Source organism: Eutrigla gurnardus (genome assembly GCF_963514095.1).
Source record: "Eutrigla gurnardus genome assembly, chromosome: 19".
NCBI classification, from domain to species: Eukaryota; Metazoa; Chordata; class Actinopteri; order Perciformes; family Triglidae; genus Eutrigla; species Eutrigla gurnardus.
Genome location: NC_139930.1, coordinates 12,263,350 through 12,287,009, shown reverse-complemented (window position 1 = coordinate 12,287,009; position 23,660 = coordinate 12,263,350). Strand labels below are relative to the sequence as shown.

The 23,660-nt window shown below is 41.3% G+C and overlaps 1 protein-coding gene across 2 annotated transcripts; it reads right to left on the bottom strand.

Moving 5' to 3' along the window:
- Positions 1 to 443: 443 nt before the first annotated feature.
- On the bottom strand, positions 444 to 22,018 carry LOC311029653 (nipped-B-like protein B). Of its 2 annotated transcripts, none has more exons than XM_084034905.1 (47): positions 21,868 to 22,018; positions 20,250 to 20,398; positions 19,288 to 19,453; positions 18,056 to 18,156; positions 16,173 to 16,281; positions 15,939 to 16,087; positions 15,328 to 15,443; positions 15,149 to 15,239; positions 14,510 to 15,034; positions 12,406 to 14,415; positions 12,095 to 12,208; positions 11,695 to 11,874; positions 11,494 to 11,565; positions 11,311 to 11,400; positions 11,111 to 11,211; positions 10,875 to 10,961; positions 10,553 to 10,772; positions 10,165 to 10,316; positions 9,998 to 10,078; positions 9,777 to 9,877; positions 9,549 to 9,675; positions 9,368 to 9,450; positions 9,091 to 9,223; positions 8,853 to 8,996; positions 8,667 to 8,753; positions 8,239 to 8,453; positions 8,039 to 8,141; positions 7,865 to 7,963; positions 7,580 to 7,726; positions 7,104 to 7,238; positions 6,910 to 7,008; positions 6,747 to 6,800; positions 6,515 to 6,623; positions 6,295 to 6,431; positions 5,840 to 5,980; positions 5,623 to 5,716; positions 5,189 to 5,343; positions 5,018 to 5,108; positions 4,716 to 4,889; positions 4,436 to 4,626; positions 3,805 to 3,912; positions 3,234 to 3,434; positions 2,955 to 3,101; positions 2,439 to 2,830; positions 2,176 to 2,350; positions 1,558 to 1,749; positions 444 to 1,444 (listed from the first exon to the last, which is right to left on the bottom strand). In XM_084034905.1, exons 2-47 carry the CDS (start codon positions 20,311 to 20,313, stop codon positions 1,091 to 1,093), a joined length of 8,616 nt encoding a protein of 2,871 aa, XP_083891031.1. In that variant the 5' UTR covers positions 20,314 to 20,398; positions 21,868 to 22,018; the 3' UTR covers positions 444 to 1,090. The 2 variants fall into 2 exon arrangements, with proteins under 2 accessions (XP_083891031.1, XP_083891032.1); XM_084034906.1 differs by lacking the exon at positions 21,868 to 22,018 and adding an exon at positions 21,607 to 21,854.
- Between the last annotated feature and the right edge of the window lie 1,642 nt (positions 22,019 to 23,660).

Here is a 23,660-nt window from a genome sequence, read left to right as displayed (position 1 = left end):
ACCACCGGTCATAACAAAAAGACACACAGGGTCATGGTAATAGTAAAAGGGCATTCTTGGTTAGATGAATTCTGATTGGCTCAATTTAAAACAGGGACAGTTAGTACACAACATGCAGTGCTTACAGTGTGTATTTAAATCTAAACTTTTCTACCAAAATCCATAAAATCTTAAAGTGAACAGATACATTTTGTACAGTACATCAACCTTGTGTGGAAAGTCTGAGAAGGGTTTATCCGTTTATCCGTATGTCAAACTTTGCCTAGCAAGTCAAGGCTTATGTAAGACTAGGAAACTAGTATTATTTCTTCAGTCGTGCAGATAGACCTTTTTAGCTGTCCGATCAGAACGGGAAAAAAAACTCCAAGGTTTTCTTCAGTGCCCCTGATCTCTACCACACAGGTGAGGGAATCACAGTACTTCCAAAAACATGAGCAAACAAGTAACAAAGACGTAAGAAAAATTTATTGCAGTATTTCTTCCACCAGTAGAGCGAGGGGTCATTTTTTTCTTGCTCTGTGTTCTAGAACATCAAAATCTATATTGAAAACAATATAACTTCCCCTGCATATAGGCTCACTGCACTGCTCTTAACATAAATAAATTGTATCAAAGATACTCCATGAAACAGGGCGGGTAAACAACAAAAGGTCAAAAGCAGGAGAAAAAAAAAGAGAAAGTTGTTGGAGCTCAGATCAAGTGAATAAATCCATCTGGTGCTAGTTTAAACTCCAAAAACACTTTATTAAGAACATCATCAATACACTCACTTCCAACATTCAGTTTATTTTTTTACAGAATTATGTTCAGATATAAACATGTGTTTAGTTAAACTATGATACAGTGGGAGTAAAAATCAAACAACGAAGTTGCTGCACAACAGCGAAGGAACTCCCACACAATGTTTTCCAAAACATTTCCTTCTTGTGTTTTTCTTGTGTTAAACTTAAACATGTCTGTACTCAAACAGATCAGTGGTCTCAATACTTTCCCTCCATAGGTCCTTAAATCTAAGGAGGTTTCGTTTCCTCTCTGTAACATATTGGCTCCACATAGATTTTGGGCTGTGAGGTTTCAGTTAATTAAACTCTTAGTCCCCGTCCTTGGCAGCATATAGCGCCCGTAACGTCTGTGCCACTTTGTTTGTCAGCTTGTGTCCGCTCGTCAAAGCTATTTTCTTATAAATTATGTCTGACTCCTTGATGGTGTCAACCCAAGGCACCTTTTTGCGACCGTCCCGTTTCTTTACCTCAACCCAGGGCCCCGAGTAAGATCCGGTCATCCAGTGTATACTGTAGCCAGTTTTGATTCTCTGGACGACCCTGGCAATCTGTGGTCTGTCTTTGTACTTGGGACAGCAGATGGCAATGATGTCCATGGCCTTCACTCTCTCATTCATGTGACCTGTATCCTCTGTGAGCTCCTTGCCTTTCCTTGGTTTCTGCTGTGGATAGAAGAAGCATTTTTAGACAGGAAGCTGCAGTAGGAATACTAGCAGAGCTGTGTAAAATCCATTCAACCCATTAGGCTGTTTGCATAAGGGCATAAAATTCCTACCACAGGGGGATCTTCATCCTCGCTCTCCTCCTCATCTGTCTCCACTGGAGCAGTGTCAATATTATTGTGGTTCTGGTTTGAAGATTTGGGGACTTTCAGCAGTGATGTGATGGCTTTGTTTCTGGCATTGGCACTTGCTTCACCCTCCGCATCCTCTTCGTCACGATCCAAGTGCTCCATCAGTACCTTGAACTAAGAGATAAAAGCAGACAGATTCCTCATATTCCTGATACTGCAATAATACATATATAATCTAGGGCTGAACTGGCAATATATCATCATTACATCAATATGTATCATGTAAGATGTTTGATTATATTGTCACATGGCATAAGTGGTGTCTTTTCTTGGTTTTAAAGGCTACATTACAGTAAAGCAATGTCATTTTCTTACCAGACTGTTCTAGCTGTTGTATTTGCCTTTACCACTTAGTCATCATATCCACATAACTGATGATCAGTTACCAAAAAATATCATTGTTTAAATATTTTGTGAAAGTACCAAGTGTCACCTGTACAATATCCCGCAATATCGATATCAAGGCATTTAGTCTGAAATATTGATTTTCTCCATATGGCTCAGCCCTACCATAAACTCAAAATAGTGCTAAATACTTACATCCAAATACTGTTTCACAATATTCCTCTTGGTCTCATAGCTGAGATCTGTGTTGGCCAGGTCCCGCTTCAGGAAATCCAATGTCTGACGAGGGTTGAAGTGCACCTTAGGTTTCCTGTTCACTGCCTTCTCGTACACTTTGGCAGACTCCGTCGGGGAATATTTCTGGATTTTGCTGCAAACAAAAAGTTCAGTCATAAACAACTTTGTGTAAACAGCTGCATTGCTAACAGTTGGTGGAAGAATTTTGTATTCGAGCCTACCTGTCTGAGAAGCCATACAGATTCTTCAGATGTTGTTTCAGCATAAGCAGCAGTAGAATGCCCTGCGAAGCACTGGCGAAGTCCAGCAGGGGGCTGGGGTTGTCAGGCAGACGGCCCATCACTGCATCCTCATCTTCCATGTCACCATCAGAATCCGAATGCACAGATTTATTCTGCCTCTGGACCACCTCCTCATCCTCATCACTGCTGCTGGATGTGCTACTGCTCTGCTCATCATCCTCTTCATCATCATCGTCGTCATGGTCTTTATCATCCTCATCCTCATCATCAGAGCCGTATTTTCTCCTCTGAGGCTTCTTCTTTTTTTTCTTCTTCTTCTGCTTCTTTGTCTTGGTCTTCTTTTCCTGCAGTACCGGCCCTTTCTGTAGAGACTGCACAGAGAACAAAATCACTCAAACTCAAAAATCACTGGAGTGGGCATATTTGATTTACACCTCATAATAAACAAAAACAACTAAGAGCATGATACAAAACAAAAATAAAAAAACTTCCCACCTCCTTGAAAGACTGGAGCAGGTTGCTACCAGAGACAGACAGAGTGATTTCTATATGGTGCATGATGAAAAGAGGCTCCTCCTGGCTCTGGAAGGGGAAGCAGGCCAAGTTGTCTGCTATGAACAACAGCATGTTCACCTCTGTTTTCTGCAGGGGACAAAGTGTAAAACGTCACTACTTAGATTAACTGTTTGTGGCCAGCTGTGATGCTTGGATAGCGGCTGGTTGAAGACACACATGCCTACAAATCACAAAGAGAAGCAGAAAAAGGGAACCTACTGAGCTGTCATCAAACAGGCTGAGAAGGGAAATGAGGAAAGCCCGTCGGTGTTGTCGGTTCCCTCTGACCAGAGTGAAGAGATGAGAGCAGAGAGCAGAGTCGGTGTCGTCGTGACGAAAACCTCGAATCGCTGCACCTTTTGGTCCGTTAATGGCCTGTTGGACCTGATAGGACATCTTCAACCCTGCGACGGCCTTCATCTGTGGAGTCATGGAGATACAACTCAGCATGTATGTAGATAAAAGGATGATGGTTGATTTTTATGAAGCCTGTATTTTATTTTTTAATCAGACCTCAAGTCTAGGATCAAAAGTTGAACTACGGTACATTATGTATTTTTTATAACAAATAAAAGTAAAGAAATACATGTTTTGTGTACCTTTTATGCTTCCTTATAACATTCAAATATAAGTGTAAGCCAAGTTAATGCCTCACAGCATTCAGTGAAGTTTTATATTCTACAGCAATAATAAAATATACGCACCCCTGCCCACAGATACTTTTAATGCAAACTATCTCATATGCACTTTCATACCTGGTCTGGTGATGATAAAACAGCAAGCCACTTACATGGATGAAGCCTGAATATTTCTTGTCAATCTCCGCCAGCTGTTGATCAGCCTTGTTCTTCATGGTTGGCTCAGGGTCTGTTCCCATGGCAATCAAGTAGGGTACACACTAAAAAAAAAACAATTGTTCCAAATCTGTGAACACCTCATGATGCATTCAAGACAACAGAGAATGTTATCTATTATAATAAATATTAAATTATAACTATAGAAATCCACAATCCACATTGTGAACAGCAAATCTGAGTGAAAATCGTCAGGAGCTGCTGGTGGGGATCAAAGTTTTGCTTGACTAAATAACGGAACTAACAGCTAATGACATTCACAGAGGTTGCATTGAGTTACAGTATGACGCGTTCAAGCTCATAAGTAACAAATGGTACTGGGCAAAGAGGGTTTTTGGCCAGAAACCTGAATACATACAGTTGTTTGAAGGTTATTTTTTCATATTCATTTAAAATAGATGTTTCAGAGGGAAGGAATGAGAAAAAGCACAGTGCTCTGTGTGAAAGCGTCTGTGCAACTGTTGAAGGGGAAAGAAATGATCGTATGAACTATAGTGTGAACAGAAAAAGAACCCATAATCACTGTTTATCTTGGGTGAGCATGCATGTGTGAGACTATGAACATACCTGTACAGGATGGATGAGGCCCTGGCTGAGAGTCAGCGTAATGACACTCAGGGCAAAGTGCCTAACAGTTGACTGTGAGTTGAAGAAGGACTCCAGCACCTGCTTCAGGTAAATCTGCATGATGGAGCTGCTCATGCCTGATGAGATATCCCCCATTTCTTTCAGATCCTCCTGCGTGGATTGCTTCTTCCCTGAATAAACACAAAGCATCAGCTTTATTAGTAGATGTTCTACATGAGCGGAGTAACAACAACACATGAGACACATTTGTTAAACTCACATTCACGATCGGCCTCCTGCATTCGAGAGTCCTCTTCTTGCAGGTATGTCTGCAGGTTTTTTAGCACCTGGATCTTCAGGCTGACCAAACTGCTTTCATCTGACAGGGTATTGTTATAGAGAACCTTCACATCCTGCACAAACATGAGCTCTGGATGCATGATGAACTGGAAGCCTGAAACAACAGAAATGGTTGAAATATAATTAATTTAGAGGAAACCTAACCCTAACTCTAAAAACAAGAAATACAGTATAAATACAGTGTTCAAATCTTCTGTTAGTCTGAGAGGAGGTGCAGTATACCTAAACCCGTGATGGCCTTGATCTGGACCTCTTCATCTTCATGAGTGGTGAAGTACAACAGAAGCTCCAACACTTTGTCCTTGATGACAATCTAAAAGAAAGAGGTCAGTCAACAAAACAGGTTCAACAGTCATTCTGTACACATAGTCCGAACAGATCGCTGGTGTTTACCTTGTTCGCGCCCTTGAATTCCTCTTGGTCAAAATCAAAGTGCCGACAGAGAGCCCCAACCGTGAACAACGCGCGCAGGAGAGTGGGTTTGTTAGCAGCCAGAGTGGAACTGTTGGCGTCCTCTTGGTGCTGTGTCTTCAGTTTTGCCAGAGCTCCTATAGAATGATACATATAGGCAGTGAAACTTGTTCTTCTCATTCACACTCACTAACAAATAATCTGGACAATAAAACACTTTTTGGTGTGTGCTCAATGCTCTTAGTTATTTGCATGATCAAACCTTTAATTTGAAGGTGAATAAAAAGGTGAAAAGTATGTACCCGTTTCTAAAATGTTGGTGTATTTTCATAGCTTTTCCAGCCTTTTGCATTTCAAGGTATATAAGAATTCTGGTACAAGAAGGTATACATGAATGTATGGTGTAAAAGCCTTACCATAGTAGCGATTGAAACAAGCCCAGACAAACTTGTAGTTGTGTGTGACTTTGTTGACAACGGCACCAAGACAGCTTACACAGTGCTGTACAACCTGAGAAGCAAACACGACAAATGACATCATATTCAAGTGAGATCTGTATGCTCAGAGCAGCAGTTCCACATTCGAGTTGTTTGTTTTTTAAAGAGCTATGAGCTGTGACAGCTCTACACTGACCGTCATGCCATATTTGATGATGAGCTTCATCAGGTCTTCTTCAAGGGTATTGAGGAAAGTCTCACTTGGTTCCTCCATCAGAGGCACGGCCAGCTCCAAGATCTTTGCCACGTTGCATATCACCATAAAGTCATTCTGAGTCTGAAATATCAATACAGATTTCCATGTACAGTATTGGTATTGGCATGAGTGATGGGGTGTCCTTATAAATCATGCGTGTCCCAGTGAGCTCTGTCTTAAAATGTCAAACAAGTAGGCACTTAAATGCAAGCAAATACAGCTTATTGTGATGGACCCTGTGTTCATTTCAGCTGCCACTAGATGGCTCTATAGGACAACATAAAAGTTGGTGTTGTTAAATTATGTCCTGTGAGACTCAACAAATGATTTCTCATAGTTTCAGACATTTAAAAAATAAAAAGACTAATATTGAACAAAAATCATGTTGTACTTACATTGCACTTGGTAGTCAAGTAGGGCTGCATAGTCATGGCATGCTTGACCATTAACTGTGCTCTGATCTTGCTGAACAGGTAGAGAGTGGTGATGCATGATACCAGCCGACCTGAGTTGACCCCTTTGTCCTCACAGTCTGAAATGCAAACACAGAAACCATTTGTCACAATGAGATGGCAATAAGAATTTTGTAAGCAATTGACATTTATTTGTATTTACCTGCAAGCGAGTCCTCGTATTTCACTATGTGTTCCATCAGATTGTCCACCAACTGAACACAAGCCTTCTTGGCAGGTTTATACGAAGCTTGCTCTTCTGACTTCAAAAGCTAAACAGATGTCATGGAGAGGTTATGTAAGATGCCTGACAAAATTTGCACTCACCAGCTAATGATAAAAATACACAATCTGATGTTGAGATATCAAAGAACCACACAAGTTAAACAACTCACATTTTGGAGAAGCTGTTCAAACCAGTCATAGCCGGAATCTTTACATGCCGAAACCTGGGATGAAATCGAAACATGACGTGAGTCAGACAGTGTCAAACAGCAAAATGTTTTTAATTGGAATGATGGCGCCAACATTTTTGTCACGAGCCTAGGTAGTACGCACCACGTCTGTGATGTTCAGGATCTTCCGAGTCATGGCGTTTTTGTCATGACTGGGTGTGGGAGTGAACCAGATCTTCTGGAATGTCTCATTCACCAGTTTCTGCACAGGAAGATATATTTATGTGTATAAGCTGTATATTTATAACTAAAAAACAGCCACTATTAAGCAGCATTCACATAATTATAAACACAAACCTTGATCCCCTCTTCATCGTTGACCCTTCGTATCATCTTGACACACATCTCAGTGATCTTGTGGAAGTCTGGCTGCTCCAAGCAAATATCCCTCAAGATCTTAATGACCCTCTTCCTTACACTTATACCCGTGTCCTGTGGAAAGACAAAAAATTATATGAGAACATCTCAATATAGACAATGGGACTTTCGGCTGCTAAATGGCTGCAGTTCATCATTTGCTCTTTAGGTGGCAGTGTGGGAAAAGATTACTGAAACCCTTTTGCACTTTGAATTAAGTTTTTGGTCCGAGTTTGTAACAGGAGTTTCCACTTGAGACTGTTTTATGATAGATGTTGCCTATTACACAAACCCCTAAGTGATGTAACCAAATATATTCAAACTTTACCACCTGAGAAAATAACATAACATTTCTGTATGACAGAATCTCACGGTGAGGTGTTGAAAAAGATCAAGAGGGAAGCTTAAGAAATTACCAATATCCTTTCAATGAGCATGTCATAGTACTGCTCAATGAGCTGCGGTCGACTGAGCACAAAACGGCCAAGGAGCTCCACGGCTGCCTCTCGCACACTGGTGGAGTTGTCCATGAGGCGACAGTGAACCCCACGCTGCATATCCAACTGCAAAGCAAATAGGGGAGATTAGGCTGGCGCAGATATACATAACTGAATGTTGAACTGTTAGTGTGACTGTGGTAAACTGGTAAAATAACTGGTAATACCACCGTAACACAGAATGTCCTGTTAGGGATGACTTACCCGTGCCAGAATACTTGGATCCACAGCCACTACTTCAGACAGACACTTCATGGCTTTAGTTCTGACTGCAATCGCACTCTCACCCAGCACTCTCAGAATCTAGACAAGAACAAAAAGTTAAAGACAGCCAACACAATATAATCTTTGACATTAATTTGAAATGAATCATCTTACCTGTGATAAATAAATATCAAAACTCTGTGCAAATGGCCTCATGGAGGCCAGATATCTGACGATCAGACATGAGTCCACATAGTCTACTGTGTCAGAGTTAATGCTGAAAGACAAATCAAGAGGACCGTTGGAAACCAGGATCGGTGAACAAGTCAAACAGTGTAACATATTAGTACAGACCTCCAGGGTTCAGTATTTACCTCACAGAACTGAGATCTGGTGTTGATGTCTTCATGATCTTGCGGAGGAATTTTTTCCGTGTCTCGGCTTTCTGTACAATCTCTTCAGTCGTGTCGACATCCTCGGAATAATATCGCCCTTTCAAGTCCTCGTCGTCGTTCTGAGACTTCATCGCCTTTTCTGCCTCAACTGTAGTGTCCCTGAACCACTGGGCAATATAAAACTTCCTGGCAAACTACATGAAACAAATGCATACATATGTAATAAAAACACAACATTACAAGGCATGATAAAGAGTATAATACTGCTTTGACACTAAGGAACCCTGTTTTACCATTGTTGATGTTATTATTACTGCATGTACACTGAGCATTGAGGCTATAGATAATCATTAATGTGACCATCATGATTTCAGTAAATACACAGATTGAAATATAAAAATGCTCACCACTAGAGATGGATCTGTCTCAAGTTTCTCATTTAGGAAGTCTAGCAAGGCCTTCTGGAGTTTCTGGACTTCATCATTGCCTTGAGTCTGTAAGGAGATCAGTAGGTCAGGAGCATCCAAAGAGTAGTCGAGTACACTGCTGTTAATTTACATCTGGTAAAATAACTCCATAACCATCTAGCCTACCTCGTTGAGGACTCGGTCAATAGCCTTTTGGTCCATGTTGCTAGTGACAGCATCTTTACGCAGACTAGAGGCAACAGTGCCAAGGTAGTCCAGCGATGCCACCCTGAGCGCCATTTCCGTCTGCTTGTTACTGAACTGGTGCACCTGGAGCACAAGAAGTGCAGTGTCACAACAAACTGTACTATCGACTGGAAAGATGGTGGGAGGTGATAACTGTGAAGTGATTGATGATCCTCACCAACAGCCTGCCCAGTAAACTGAGGAGCAGTTCAGCTGCAGGCCACTCCGGCCTGTTGACTGTAGACAGCAGGTCATGAACAAAGTTCTCAAACAGTGGCCTGTAGTCATCCTCTCCCTGCTTACTGCCACACCTGAAGCACGCAGAATACAATTTGTTGTTATGTGTGTACACCTAAACAAGTGATATTACAGCCCGTTCCACAGTAGAAGGTGTACTGTGTAAAGGCAATCTATGCAAAAGTCCCCCTTTAACAATCTACAGGCCAATGACTCACTTCTTGAGAAACACTGATAGGAAGTTCTGAGCTGTCCTCATGGCAGTTTCGTATGAGTTTGTGATGAAGGCATCTTTATCCACCTAGAAAAAAAAGTCCCTAATATGTAAAACAATTTCTAAAGAAAAAACATCTTTTCAGATTAATGTGATTAAAATATCTGTTAAATGTTGACGGTTACCTTTTTATTGTGTTCATCCTCCGCGTCCCTCTCTGAGGGAAGACGAACCACACACTGGATGAGCTGAAGAACCAGTGCTGTGACCATCTGGATATACAAGGGCTCTTCATCCGAATCACTGTTTAGTCTGGGGGAGTATCAGACATCATCAGGTTTACTGAACAACACAGAGGACATCAGCGATCAATTTCTTCATGAATGTAATTTTTTTTAGTAAGATGTAGTTACCTAAAGTTCCTGAGGCTGCGTTTGCTAGTAGGCAGTCTAGCCAGGGAGGTGAAGATCTCTTCAAGAATGAGCTGCCTGTGCTTCTCGTAACGAGAGAACACCTCAAGAAAAGTAAAATGCAAAACACTTAATCAAAGCATAACAGATAAAACAATGCAAAGCTAAATTGACTACTAAAATAATATGAAATTAAATAAAATTGCATGCCATGGCAGACTTACTGCTGTCACCAGCGTGATGGCACATAACTGCAGCTCACTGACATTCTCCACAAAAAAGGGTGTAATACCCATGGTGGACACCTAAAAGTTGGGCACAAAAGCAGGCGTGTTAGACCTCAAGAGTCAAAGGTGAAACGGACAATTTTTAAATGACGTCAGAGTCTCACCTGGAGAATAGTGGTGTCAGTTAGCAGCTGGATCTCCAGGAGCTCTGACATGTTGCTAACAATATCACACACTTTGTCGTAGAGCATGACTACCACCTTCTGCTTGTGGGTGGAACCTTTTGCTCTCTTGGACTTCGAAGCATGCATGCCACCTTAGGTGAGGAAGATAAAAGGAAAATAAGAGTTGAATAAAAGATAAGTAAACCACTTGCAAAATACCAATACCAATTTTTAACTCCCCATTAGAGCTATTTGTCAAATATGGGCAAGGATTACTGGACAACCATAGAGCGGCCTATTCAGCTTATGGATATTAAATCTTTTCGTGCATAAAAAGAGCTCAAAGATTTTTGGCAACTCTTGTAGAACAGAAGAAAATGGTGCTGACCTTTTCTGTAGACCGGGTCATACTGAGGATACAACGAGTTTTGCAGATGGTACTTGGTGTACTGCAACACCCTCTCAATCACATCCTCTATATAAACAGCCTTGGGCATGTGTGGAGATGTCATGATGTTCAGGGCAGCCAAACTGGCATCAGCAGACTTAGCCACCCGCTCCATGATGAGGTCACGCCACAACCGCTCCTCATCCACGGACTCGTTATCCTACACAGTTTAAAATCAATTAGTTAAAACAAACATAGGACTAACGTTGGTGAAAGGTTTTAACAGAAAATCAGATAAGGAAAATCACATCTGGCAACATACGTGATTCATTAGTGTGGAAAGTTTGACGCTGTCCTGAATGTTTTTCTCCAGGATATTCAACATTTTCACCAGTTTAGAGGTCGACATCTACGGATCAAACAAATTACGGGTTACGTTCACAATGATGCGGCTGTGAATTCATGCGATTGTGATTGACGATGTCTTTACAGCAGCTAAGAATCAACTGTGAAACCTGAGTTGAACCTTGTGAGACTGCACAAACATACTCCACTTACCTTGTTAAAGATGCACATAGCTTTGATCTTTACAGAATCGCTGCTGAGCTCACTCAACTGGTGCTTTCCGAGCAAGAGCTCTTCAGGTATCTCATCATCATCTGTTTGAGTGCACAACGTTACCATTTTTAACATTTTTCAACTCAACATTTCCAACAAACGTCATGAACTTTGGATACTGGGCTGTGCTTGATGTTTACCTATGGTGGTGAGGTCCACATCCTCGAGGTTCTCAAGAATGCCGTTCATGTTGGCCTTGAATCTCTTAAATGTGGAGGAACTCATCTTTTCTGTTATACAAACATAAACAAATTGATTAATGAAAATATGTAGTTTTTAAAATGCAATAATATTATAAAAGAATCAAAGTGGGAAAACAATACCCTCTGTTGAAAGCTTTGAATCATGCGCTATCCTGTTTTTCTGTTTCTCCTTTTTCTTCAATTTTCTGGCAACTGAGCAAAAAGAACACAACGTTTTGTTTATTATCTGAACTTATATAGGTTAGATTAAAAAAATATATATATATATTTTTTTTTTCTGTTGCTTATGCCCACTGGCAAGCCTACGCAAAAAATACTCACCCTCACGCAGGCTTGGTGGTGGACAGTTTTCTTCTGAATCACTTGGGCTCAATTCACGGTGACGGCTGCTGGACCCCCGAGCAGCATTTGGACCTCCACTTCCTTTGTGGTGTCCAGAAGCCTTCTTCTCTTCCTGCTTCCATGTCTTGTCGTGATCTTTCCGGGACTTTTTCTTTGGAGCTGTAACAATAACAGAGAGGTGATAAGTCAGAAAATATGAAGTTCTTTAAGCTCCAATTATTGCTTGAATAAACAAATAAAATGTAATATTATAATAGAAAATCTGAAGAATTACTGCATGGTTAAACAAAATTCTGTCAAAAGTGGAGACAGCATAGTGCTTTTGCAGGACTCTGAAGTGTATCTACGAATATGAAAAGTTTTTAGCTTTAATACGGACACTCATTGTCAGATTTATCTCCATCGTCATCTTCGTCATCTTCGTCCGACTCGGCGTACTTGGATTTCTTACTGATCATACTGTGCTTTCGCTTCTTCTCACAAACTGACATCTCTGTAAGCACAAGAACAATCAGCACAGAATAATCTAGACTTCAAAACAAAATACCTTCAGTAACTCATAATGACTGTGATAATGATTCCTGATACAGTGGTTTAAAGTAAATAATCCGGAAACTGAGCACAGTCACATTGCACGTATCGACAGCCTACACTTTTTCGTACCTATTTAAGAAACAAAGTAAATCGTACCTCTCCCTGATTTGTCAAAGGATCTGGAGCTGTGTGCATTCCTGCTTTCCTTAATAATCCTTTTAACCTCATCAATACTGAGTTTGTTGAGCACAACAATGGGCTTTGCACCTTTGTTTAAGTTCTTTATCAATGACAATCTCTCCAGCCTGACCAGGGGTTCGCTCCAGCCCTCTATCAATTTGGTTGGAAGTTGGAGATCTTTCGCCTCCCGTTTTAATTTAGGAATCACAAAGTTCTTCAGACTTCCTGAGTTGCCGCCCAGCAGGTATGAGGGGAACTCACAACGTTTTGTCTCAGAAGACTGCTGTTTGTTTCCAGCTTGGCCGCTAATGCTGCCATCCCCACTTTTCCTGTCCTTCTTATTTTGGGCACTTTGAATGCTGGAATTCTCTGTCTTCTGTCGACCATTGAGGTCAGTGGATTTTTTTCTTTCATCTTGCTTCACTCTAGGGCTGTCAGGTTTAGTATGCCGGTTAGGAGAGTGTCTGTTGCAGTTTTCCCTTGAAGTCTTGTGCTTCCTATCCCTGTCACCATCTCTGTCCTTATCCGTATCTCTATCTTTGTCCCCATCTCTATCTTTATCTCTGTCCTTACCCCTATCTCTATCTTTATCCCCATCTCTAGCTTTATCCTTGTCTCTTTCCTTATCCCTATCTCCAACTTTCTCTTTGTCCTTAACCCTATCTCTATTTCCAGCTTTATCTCTATCTTTGTCTTTTTCTCTTTCTCCAAATTTGTCTCTGTCCTTATCCCTATCTTTATCTCCAACTTTATCTCTCTCTCTGTCCTTATCCCTATCTTTATCTCCAACTTTGTCTCTCTCTCTGTCCTTATCCCTATCTTTATCTCCGACTTTGTCTCTCTCTCTGTCCTTATCCCTATCTTTATCTCCAACTTTGTCTCTAATGCTGTCCTTATCCCTATCTTTGTCTCCAACTTTGTCTCTAATGCTGTCCTTATCCCTATCTTTGTCTCCAACTTTGTCTCTAATGCTGTCCTTATCCCTATCTTTGTCTCCAACTTTGTCTCTAATGCTGTCCTTGTCCCTATCTTTGTCTCCAACTTTGTCTCTAACGCTGTCCTTATCCCTTTCTTTATCTCCAACTTTGTCTCTAATGCTGTCCTTATCCCTTTCTTTATCTCCAACTTTGTCTCTAATGCTGTCCTTATCCCTATCTTTGTCTCCAACTTTGTCTCTAATGCTGTCCTTATCCCTATCTTTGTCTCCAACTTTGTCTCTAATGCTGTCCTTATCCCTATCTTTGTCTCCAACTTTGTCTCTAATGCTGTCCTTATCCCTATCTTTGTCTCCAACTTTGTCTCTATCTCTGTTGATATCCCCATCTTTATCTCCAACGTTGTCTCTATCTCTGTCCTTATCCCTATCTCTATCCCTGGCTTTGCCTTCTCCATGTCTGGCGTTACGCTCCACCTTGCTCATGGTTTTTGGAGTCTCAGGGTTGCTGGCATGGGATCGATGACTGTTGTGGTTCTTTTCCTCTTTGTGGCGCAAGTCTGAATGCTTGTCATGTTTCTGCCGTGGTGTGTCTGGACGTTTGTCATCCGAGTGTCTCTTGCTGCTAACAGTTTTGCCGTCATGTCTGTGTTTGGATTCACGTCGACTTTCCTGCTTCTGTTTCGGGGCTTCGGGTTGTCCGTCTGAGACAGGCTTCTTGGGGTTGTCAGCATTCTGTTTGATGATCCCAGGTCGGTTTTCAACAACTTTATCAACCTTTCCATCAGCCTTTGACTTCAGTTGCCGTAGGTGGTCCTGACACAACTTCTGGGCTTCCAAGACCACTACAGGATGTCCTATCATTCTGCCAGCTTGCTGCAGATCAATACTGACCATCAAAGCAGGCCGACTGGCACCGTTACTTGCTGCATTCGTCTTCTTGTGTCTCAACTTGTTGTCCGTGTTGCCCCCTTGTAAAGTAGGCCCGTCATTTGACTCAGCTCCGGATTCCTGAGGATACGAGTCTTGCTTCCGTTTCTTTAGTGGCTTATCTGCAATAACGAGAAATGTAGCTTAGATCTTCTTCAAATACAAACATATCTAGGTCATGACATATTTTTTATAAAAAAGACACATGGCAAATACCTTTATCCTGGACTTCTTTAGACCACCTTTCTCTCTCGCTGGCCGACTCACGTTCTATTCTCTCAATCTCTGCCAGTGTTTCTATCTCAGCATCATCAAACACAACCCCACTGATGACTCCAGTCTCCTTGGCATTTGGCCTAGCAGGAACCTGCTGACAGTTTGCCTGCTCCTCAGGGCCCAACTTGTGTGACAGATCCTGGGCGGTCCTTGACAACTGATTATTATTATTATTCGTCAAATCAGATTCATGATCTGAGTCGACATGTGGCCCGAGAGGAAGTTCTTCAGATGGATCCATGTCTGAAAACTTCACTCGGGATAGTTTTATAGTCAGCCTGGTGGACTCTTTTGCTGGGGAACTAACAATGTCATACGAGGAGTTTTTGTCCATCAGCTCGTTTTCTTCTTTTCTCCTTTCTTTCTGCTTCTTTTTGCGGTCAGCAGAGGAAAGGAGAAAGTCAGGCCCTGCACCTGGTGGCATATCAGGAGGAGGGGACTGCATGATAAGGGGAGGCCTGGACCCTGCATAACACAAAAGAAATTCAAGATAAAGTAACTACCACAGAATAAGTCTTTGCAAAGAATTGGTGCATTCATTTAGATTTTTGATTTTGAGTTGTTCCCGAGGCAGCATACTTTTTGCAGTCTCTTCACTCCCAGCAGGGGAACACACAGACTGTGGGGATTTAACTGGAACCGTGGCAGCCCTCATGGAGGGGTCGTTCTCCTGTTGGAACACAAAGCATTTATCATCCCTCTAAACAGCCAACATCTGCTACGGTCCACTTTATTATATCTTGATATCTCTGCATTACCTCATTTCCCAATCTGTGAGCCATGTTGATGTAGTCTTCATCTGAGCCAAGTCTCGCATTATGATTAGAAGTACTCGAAAGCTGACCAGAGACCTTGTCGGCATGGATATTTCTAACTAAAACAGAGAGCAAAATAAGATATCCACATTATTATCCAAGTTATTTGTGAAAGGGCTCCCATCTCCCTGAGAGATAGATACATTCTTTTACAACAGTTTTACCATACTTCGGGAACAAAGTGTCAGCTTACGTGTGAATACAAGTTTTAAAAAGTATATTTGTTTTCCTCCAAAAAATAGTGGGAAGACTGAAGATGTTTACATAGCTGAAGCTTTTAATGTCTCTCTCATGAAAAGGCTTCTTGTTTAATGCAGAATGCTTAACTAACAAATAAATCAAGATTGATAATTCAAATGGAATGCATGTCACTATCACTACACAGTACTCATAGAATATTGTCCACCTTGACTTGTTTTAAACCAGTCCAAATGCACACAAAATGAAAATTATTCTATGTTATTCACTTCAATCAAACCGTTGCTATTTGCTGTTCCTCGCAGAGGCATGGCAGGAAGTTAGACACGTTTTTCTTGATTTGAATGTGTACTCACCTTGCTGTGTCTGTTGGTGTTGGGAATAACTGGGTGGGTTGTACGGCATGTAGTCTGCAGGACTCTGAGGGGTATATGGACTGGGTATAGGACTGTTCTGCTGGGGTACAAAGCGAGCACCTGATCCAGACTGAGGAGATGTAAAGCATCTGTGAAGGAGGAAGACGTTGTTTTAGTAGAAATACAGACACGTCTGCCTCTTCATCATCTGACTATATGCTGGCTCTACCTTACCCAGAGGGACTTTGAGTGACGGTGGTTGGCTGATAATTTGATCCTGGACTCCCATGCACCTGATTCTGAGACATCTTATACTGTTGCATCATTGGCTGCTGCATTACACCTAAGAGATAAGGATACAAAAAAAATCTAAAATTAAGGTCATACAAGTGGGGTTTCTCTTTTTAAGCAGTTTTCGCTGCTGAATCAGTTTCACATTCCTAGATATATCCTTAAAATGCGTATTGTTTAATTGTAGAAGCTTCTGTTCTACTGCTTCTCTCTGAAATCACGTCTTCGTCCTCCCAAAAAATGTATAATATTTATTTAGAGAGTGCAGTTAGTGATAGTGTGGGCTCCATGGGAGCTCTGACAGCTTGACGGAGTAGCAGCGGGGAATGGGGCTTAGCCAAGCGTCAATTCCACAGTAACAAAACTCACCTATATGTGCCTTAGGAATGTAAACTCGGTTACATAGGATTATACATCTGATCACATCTACACTTCTTGAAATACATACATACATACATACATTAGCAAGTCAAATAGAACAAAACCACCAGTGTATCAACGGGCTCCAGCTAAACCAAACTCAATAGAAATACTGGGTACTACTAATAAGCAAAAATCTTATAAATCTTACTGTCCTTTCCCCCATTAGCAGTGTATCAGATAGGTGTTGTACTGGAAAGCATTATATTGAGAGGTATTCTCACTATTCTGCTGCCCCTGATTTCTATTCTGCCCCCACCTCCCAGTGGTCAAACTACTGTTTATGTACTGCAAGCGTTATCTTTTGTACTTGTTGAAAATAAAATAGATCTCCATAAAAATGAGTTCAGGGAGATAAAGGATTAAGTTATAGCTGCAGGACAATGGGGAATTTACCAAGGTGCAAGGTTATGTATACACTGAGCACATCTTCACTGGATCAGAAGCACTAAGTTCCTATTGCTGGCTAAAAAGCCACACATTTCGCACAGTATTGTAAATATTGTACTTTTTGATGACAAACTATAAACAATTACTTGAAATTTCTACTTCTGTACCAGTAGATTTTAAAAGAGGCTAAGAGATTGATAGATTTGCTGTGTGGTCAGGATTGATTTTAAGATGCATATTGTATTGGGTAAAGGGTTGGTTCAGATTCCAGATTTCTTCCTCCTTCCCAATACAAGCTGAACAGTATTCCATTTTGGTGCTCACTGCGGAGGATAATGACATAAAATAATTCAACAGTGGGACGCCCCGTCCCGTCGAGCTAAGTGAAGCTGAAGATGCATGAACCATAACGACCCTGGGTGGAGTTCAGCGGGGGACCTCTGTTGCATCTCTCTCCCCTCGTTTCCTATTTTCTACCCACTGGTGCTGTCTAATGAAGGCCTAAAGCGACAACAAAAAACAATGTCTCTGTTACACTGGATAATCCACTCCAACTGGGTTGTGAAATGGAACGACTTCCTTTTTCCGGACATGCCCTCCCTTTTTGAAGCTGAAAAATTCCCTTTGACTTCTTATAGCGGGAAAAAATACAGGCGGAACTAATAACAGCAATGATGGCTGAGTCCATGTAATAACTGCAATGCAGTTCAAGATTAATAATGGTATTAGTTACACTTGTGTTTTACAGCTTGAAAGGCCTGTTGTGAAAAAGATCCATTCAACTTCAGTTTCACGCGATGTTCTTCCTCCAGCACTAGCTCTGTCCCCAGCTTGGGAACCAGCAATGCAGTGAAACTAGGCACAACTAGTGCATCTGACACAGGAAATGCTCAGGTGGGCAACTGGTTGCAGTGAAAACTAAGAGCGCAGCCAGGCAGAGAGCATGCAGTGAGCTGAACTGCAACAGGCCGATGCCTCCTCCTTACCACCCCAAACCTTGTACTGAGATGGCATACTTTTGTCCCTGAAGATTTTGGGGTTCCTGGACAGCAAAGTTTGAAGAAGCATTGGCATGTCACCCTCGGGTTCATCATTCCCCAAGTTGTCCTTCAACTCTCTGGAAAGCAAACAAAAGTATAGGTCACAGTCATCAAGCAGGCTGCTCACTGGGCCTGAGTGCAGTTTTGACAAATACACTCTGATTCCTTCCCGTCTCAATTACCAGTTATTATTTTCAGTGCAGTTTAGACTAACCCTTCACGATTCTGACAACTCGGAAAATGAGCTGACCTTTCTGGTAAAGTAATGACTGTAATACGATCATTGAAATTGAACCATCAATGCCTTGACTTCTCTGTTAAAGTAACCAGTGAAAACACTTGCATTTCCACTAACACAAGGGATGGGTACCGCAACTTGGTATCAAACGGGCACCAATGCTAAATTATTGAAGACCAGATTATTGATAAGATGTGACGTTCCGTACTTTCTAACATTTTGGTGTAATGTATTATCACGCTGCAGTGAGCATCTTCTCTGCTCTCTGTGTTGGTGCTGAGCTTCTCCAAGTACACACACACACACACACACACAAACACACACACAACGAGCAACAAGCGAGCATAAACATGTAGAAAAACAACATTTGAATCTGTTCTGTCTGCAGTCTTGTATCCACTGCCGCTATGTGTACACATGCACAGCACACTAGCTTGGCTAATAGAGAATTGTTACAAACAAGCTAAAACAAAAGCTGTCTCTATGTATTCCAAATGTTTAGCTTAGCTGCTGACTGAGACAAATAAATCCCTCCTCCCTCTGCCAGTGGTACCTGCAGACAGTGAATCACATCAGCAGAGGGTGGACAGGATGAGACTGTTACTGACTGATGTCTGTGTTCTTCATTCTTTTGTAAACATTTCTCAAGAATATTATTTATTTTATTGACATTTAAGATATAGTAATAGTAGTAAGTAGTAATAAAGTAATGAAAAAGAACCGATTAGAGTATCAACAAAGAATCCAACCGAAAAGGAGTATCAATAAGAGTAGCAGTGTCGATAAAATCCTAAAGATATCCATTCCTATCTCACACAGTTGACAACAAAGTCTGCTTAACAATGATTGCTTCCCAAATTCAAACCACATTTCAGAGCTACAAACCTACTGTGGTAGCTACTGCCAAGCTTTCCTCTCTCAAATTTCAATTCTCGAAAAATGTTGTGAAAGATGGGTGAGGGGTACATACATGTGTTCAGTGGAGACCTGGTTAAGGCTATGCGCCAGCTGAGTCACCAGATTTTCATCCCGGCACACCAGCAGGCTGCTGACCTCTTCGGAGATCCTTCCATTGTAGAGCAGGCTCTTAGCAGTGGTGGCTGGGAGAGGAGAAGGCAAGGGCAGCTGGTTCAACACTAGAAGAACGATGGAGAGAAAAGTTAGGTTGGCTGGAAAATGAAAGGAAGTAGGATGGGAACTACAATAAAGGAAACTGTTTTGGAAAGAGATAAGTACATGGAAATATTTGTGGATGTAAGAATTTAACATGTGAAAACATGCAACTGGCCCACTCTATTTGGTAGAGATGCCAAATGTCAGTGATACAATCTGAGTTTATAGACAATGTACATTTTGGTAATGCCAATTTAAGCTTTATTTGTTTTACTTGTATTTTTTGTGGGGCAAACATTTATTGGATTTAAATTTAGTGTTTACATTTCCAATTAGAATAAACATGTTGAAGGCCTTAGAATACATTCCAAACTGACAAGAAAATGCTGCAACAACATAATAAACGTGCTTTTCATCTTTTCATCAAAAGGCCTCATTAGGAGTGACGAAAAGTCCATCGACCTCTGAGTTCATGAAGCTATCCAACACTTTGTACCATCTAATGTGATCAAACACAATAGCTCAGCATAAAATCATATCTTTGTGAAATGTAAAATTGTTACATTTCCATTGTTTTAACAGTTATCCGTGTTTTTCTTTTATCAAAACAGATTTGGGTTCTTTGAGCCTACAACTACCCATCTTCAGGAACATAAGCCACTTCACTTCTGTCTGCCCTGAAATCACCAGTGATGAGAAGCATCACAATTACCAGTTACACTAACATACACATATTCCTTAAACGTGTCACATCTTGGTTTGAATGTCCCTGTTTAGGCCATGCGAACAAGCATTAAAGAGAGACGATGTTGCACTTACGGTCTGTCAGGCTAGCAATTCCAGCAAGAGTAGTGATGGGAACATGAGGCATATCACCATTCATGCTGAAGATGAGGTCAAGAGGTCGTGTCAATGCACAGGCTGCTTAATATCGCCAATCTCTTCCTATTCCTCACATCTCCAAAATTCTGCAAAGACAAAAAAAAAAAGGCATCACACACTTTTACAGACTGTTCACTGTCAACAAGGTGTGGATGCTATTACATTCAGCACTGCTCATATTAGGAGTATGAATATTAAGTAATAGACAAATGTTTTCCATATAACTACAGTGTGTTTATTCTGGGGATTATTATTTTTTTAAGCGTCAGCTTATGAGTGTGCATTATTACACTGCCAACATAACAGCACATCTGACGTAGGCAGTTTACACCGGTGTTATGTCGAAGTCTGTTCTTGCCCTTCCGTTAAAATGATAGCGCCCCCCCTCGGTGATAAGGTTGGGGATAAAGGCTGGTTCAGGTTTCGGTACGGGGGGGACGTAACGACGGCGATACCGTATTCGACACAATACTGCAAGCCTGAGCATGCCTACACAAGTCACTGATTTAAATGAGCTCGGTGCCCAAACCATCTTGCCCCCCTGTCCTCCATTCATACTCAGCTTCAGTGCGTGCATCTCTTTTCTTTCTCTCATTTCAACCTGCTCAACTCGGAACATGCAATTACTGCAGACATGTTCAATCGTCAATATTCTCTCTCACACAATGCAGTCCGTCGTGCATTGCGAGACTCGAGTGGTGACAACCCTAGCTAGCTATGTGACAGAATAAACGTAAATGATAAAGGGTTGAAAAAAAAGTTACAACGATTCTGCCTCTCTGTCTTGTCTCTATGCATCTCTAATCCCAAAGTCGGCTTGTCTTGAGTTTGTTTTATAATAATAGTCGTAGCTGAATCCTACAAGCAAAATGCCATTCAGAAAACATTGTAGTTAACATTATATCTCGAATTATTTCTTTTGTTACAATGTCAGCTAAGGTTTCCGGGGCTGTCCAAACACATACCAGCGACATTAGCGTTAGCTTATCTTAACATCAGATGCGACTGTATTGTTATTCATTTATTACAGTTTTTGACGTTTTAAAGACTTGCTATAAACGACTGGCAGCACAGCGACGTCTGTGAAAGTGACTAAAATCAACTCGGGTTAGCCGGCTAGCAACAACTGGCGAGGTAGTTAGCTAACCTATGCTAACTGGCAAGGTACTGTAACTTGCCCAACATCAAGCTAGCATCACCGGGAGTGCATCAAACCCCAGTTAGCCTACTCTGTGTCGCTCTTTTTTTTACCGTGCAGGTCGTGTAATGGTTTAGATTTTCACCTCGCACTTACTATGGCCTTCGTCGGTGCATCTCTAGCTCACAAAGTGGACCTCGGGCTTGCCTTAGGAAGCGCAACGTTAACCCCGACCCGACGCCAGGGAGGCAGGGGTACAAAGCGAAGACCCCATCACAAACCAGGAATATCGCCTTGGCTGATCCCGTCAACGGTTCCCAGCGGCTGCCACGGTGTGTGTGACAACCCGGAAACACTCAGGCGGCTAAGCAATTTGTGTTGAATAGAGGTTGTTATTGTTGAATCTGGCTTATTTACCTCTGGATGTGATGAGAAAGAGAAGTGATTCTGGTAAAGGAGGAGGAGGAGGGGGAGGAGCAGGAGTAGGATGGCAGCTGGAGCTGGAGAAGAGTCTCTGGCTCCCTCTCCGTCCCACTGTTCAAACAGCTCCACCGAGGACGAGCTTACACAACGGCGGTGATCTCCGTCGGGTGGGCTGGGGGGGGTTTCTTCTTTCTCACGGCGAACATGTCTGCCGGGATGGGGAAGGCGTCCCTCCGAGCCGGCCTCAATCAGGCGACGGTTTTCTGCTTTAGAGTTTGCTATGTTACACGATTAATTACAGCTGATTAAAAAATAATCGAGTCACAGAGAAAATGGGGATCCACATTGTCTATCCCCCTAACCCCTCTTTCTCTCTCCCTCTCTCCCTCTCTCCCCCCTCTCTCTCTCTCTCAAAATGACGACCGGAAGAACCGATAAAAGGAATAATACTTTCAACCGGTGAGGAGACATGGCTTATGACCAATGATAACTGGCAGGAAGGACCTCCTGGTATCCTTAAACGTTTACACGGTGCTACTTTTTATTTTTTTATTTTTTTTCAAAGACCATATTCACACATGAAATTATGAAATCCACTAATGATAAACCAGTCGTTTATAATAATTGTCTGTGATGTGTGTTACATCTGGAGCTTAAACAGGGGGGATCGTGTCATTTCCTTGACAAAAATAATTTAATTATAGGAATTTTCTGATCATGTCCCATTAGTATTTTCTTTTCATTTTATTTGTCTTGTTTATTAATCCGAGAAGTGACATTGTCCAAATACAGAAAGATAGAAGGATTTCTATCTTTCTATCAAAAAATAACTATGCCAAACTACAAACACAACAATGTTAGATATTACAGTGATTTATTGGTGTGCTCACAGTATTACATTTCTGCATCTGCTGCTCTTAAATGTCATTTAAATGAAATCACTAGGGCTACTTTTAAACCCTAATAGAGCGCATGCCCACGTAAATATTATCATGTAAATATGGAGAAAAGTAAAGTTAAAACAGGCAGATATTGCCAAATATTGGTTTCTGTTCTGGGCCAAAGCGCCCACTTAAAATAGAGTGATGCAAATGTAAATGTAAGATGTAAATCTGCAAGTCTAATATTAAGATGTAACAAACACAACAGGCAGAAATGGTAAAAATATTGGTTTCTGTGGCAAGAGGTTATGGCCGAGATAATTTCACAGAATTTAGTCATCATATACACACACATATAGTGTACAGACCATGCAATTTAGTAGAAATATTCTTAAGCTTTTTTAATTATTATTATTTTTTAACATCAATTCGGGCCATTTAAAAATGGGCAGTGGGCCACAGTAGTCTTAGCTTTTCTCACATGCTGAAAACTATTTAGCGATGTAGATCTGTAGACACATACAGGCCAATTGAAAACATCTCTAATTCATAGTATCAGACTTCCAGACCACCGTGGAGGCTGCTGTGATGATGCGCTGAGGTAGGCAATTTCAATTGAAGGTTTTGGTCTCCCTCTTGTGGAGAAAATGTAACATATTTTTACAGACTAAAGAAAAGTTTTCCTGTCTTCCATTCTGGGCACCTCCTTGTGCAGTTTACTCTTTTTAGACTGTCACAATTCAATTTTGATCATCTGAGGAAAATATCTGTGCAACACACCAGTTCTTGTGTTGTGAACAAAAAACCCTAAAAAAAATTTTTTTATTGCATTGAGAATGAGCCACTATAAGAAAATAGTCTCACACTGACATTTATTGTGTATGAAGACTATCATCAAAGATCAAT

What these genes read in the sequence shown, in the direction of transcription:
- LOC311029653 (XM_084034905.1), bottom strand. Translation starts at nt 20,313, where the DNA reads ATGAATGGTGATATGCCTCATGTTCCCATCACTACTCTTGCTGGAATT. An exon ending in GTCACTCAAAGTCCCTCTGG is followed by an intron (nt 16,088 to 16,172) that starts GTAAGGTAGAGC and finishes CCTCCTTCACAG; the next exon opens with ATGCTTTACATCTCCTCAGT. An exon ending in CTCACAGATTGGGAAATGAG is followed by an intron (nt 15,240 to 15,327) that starts GTAATGCAGAGA and finishes GTGTTCCAACAG; the next exon opens with GAGAACGACCCCTCCATGAG.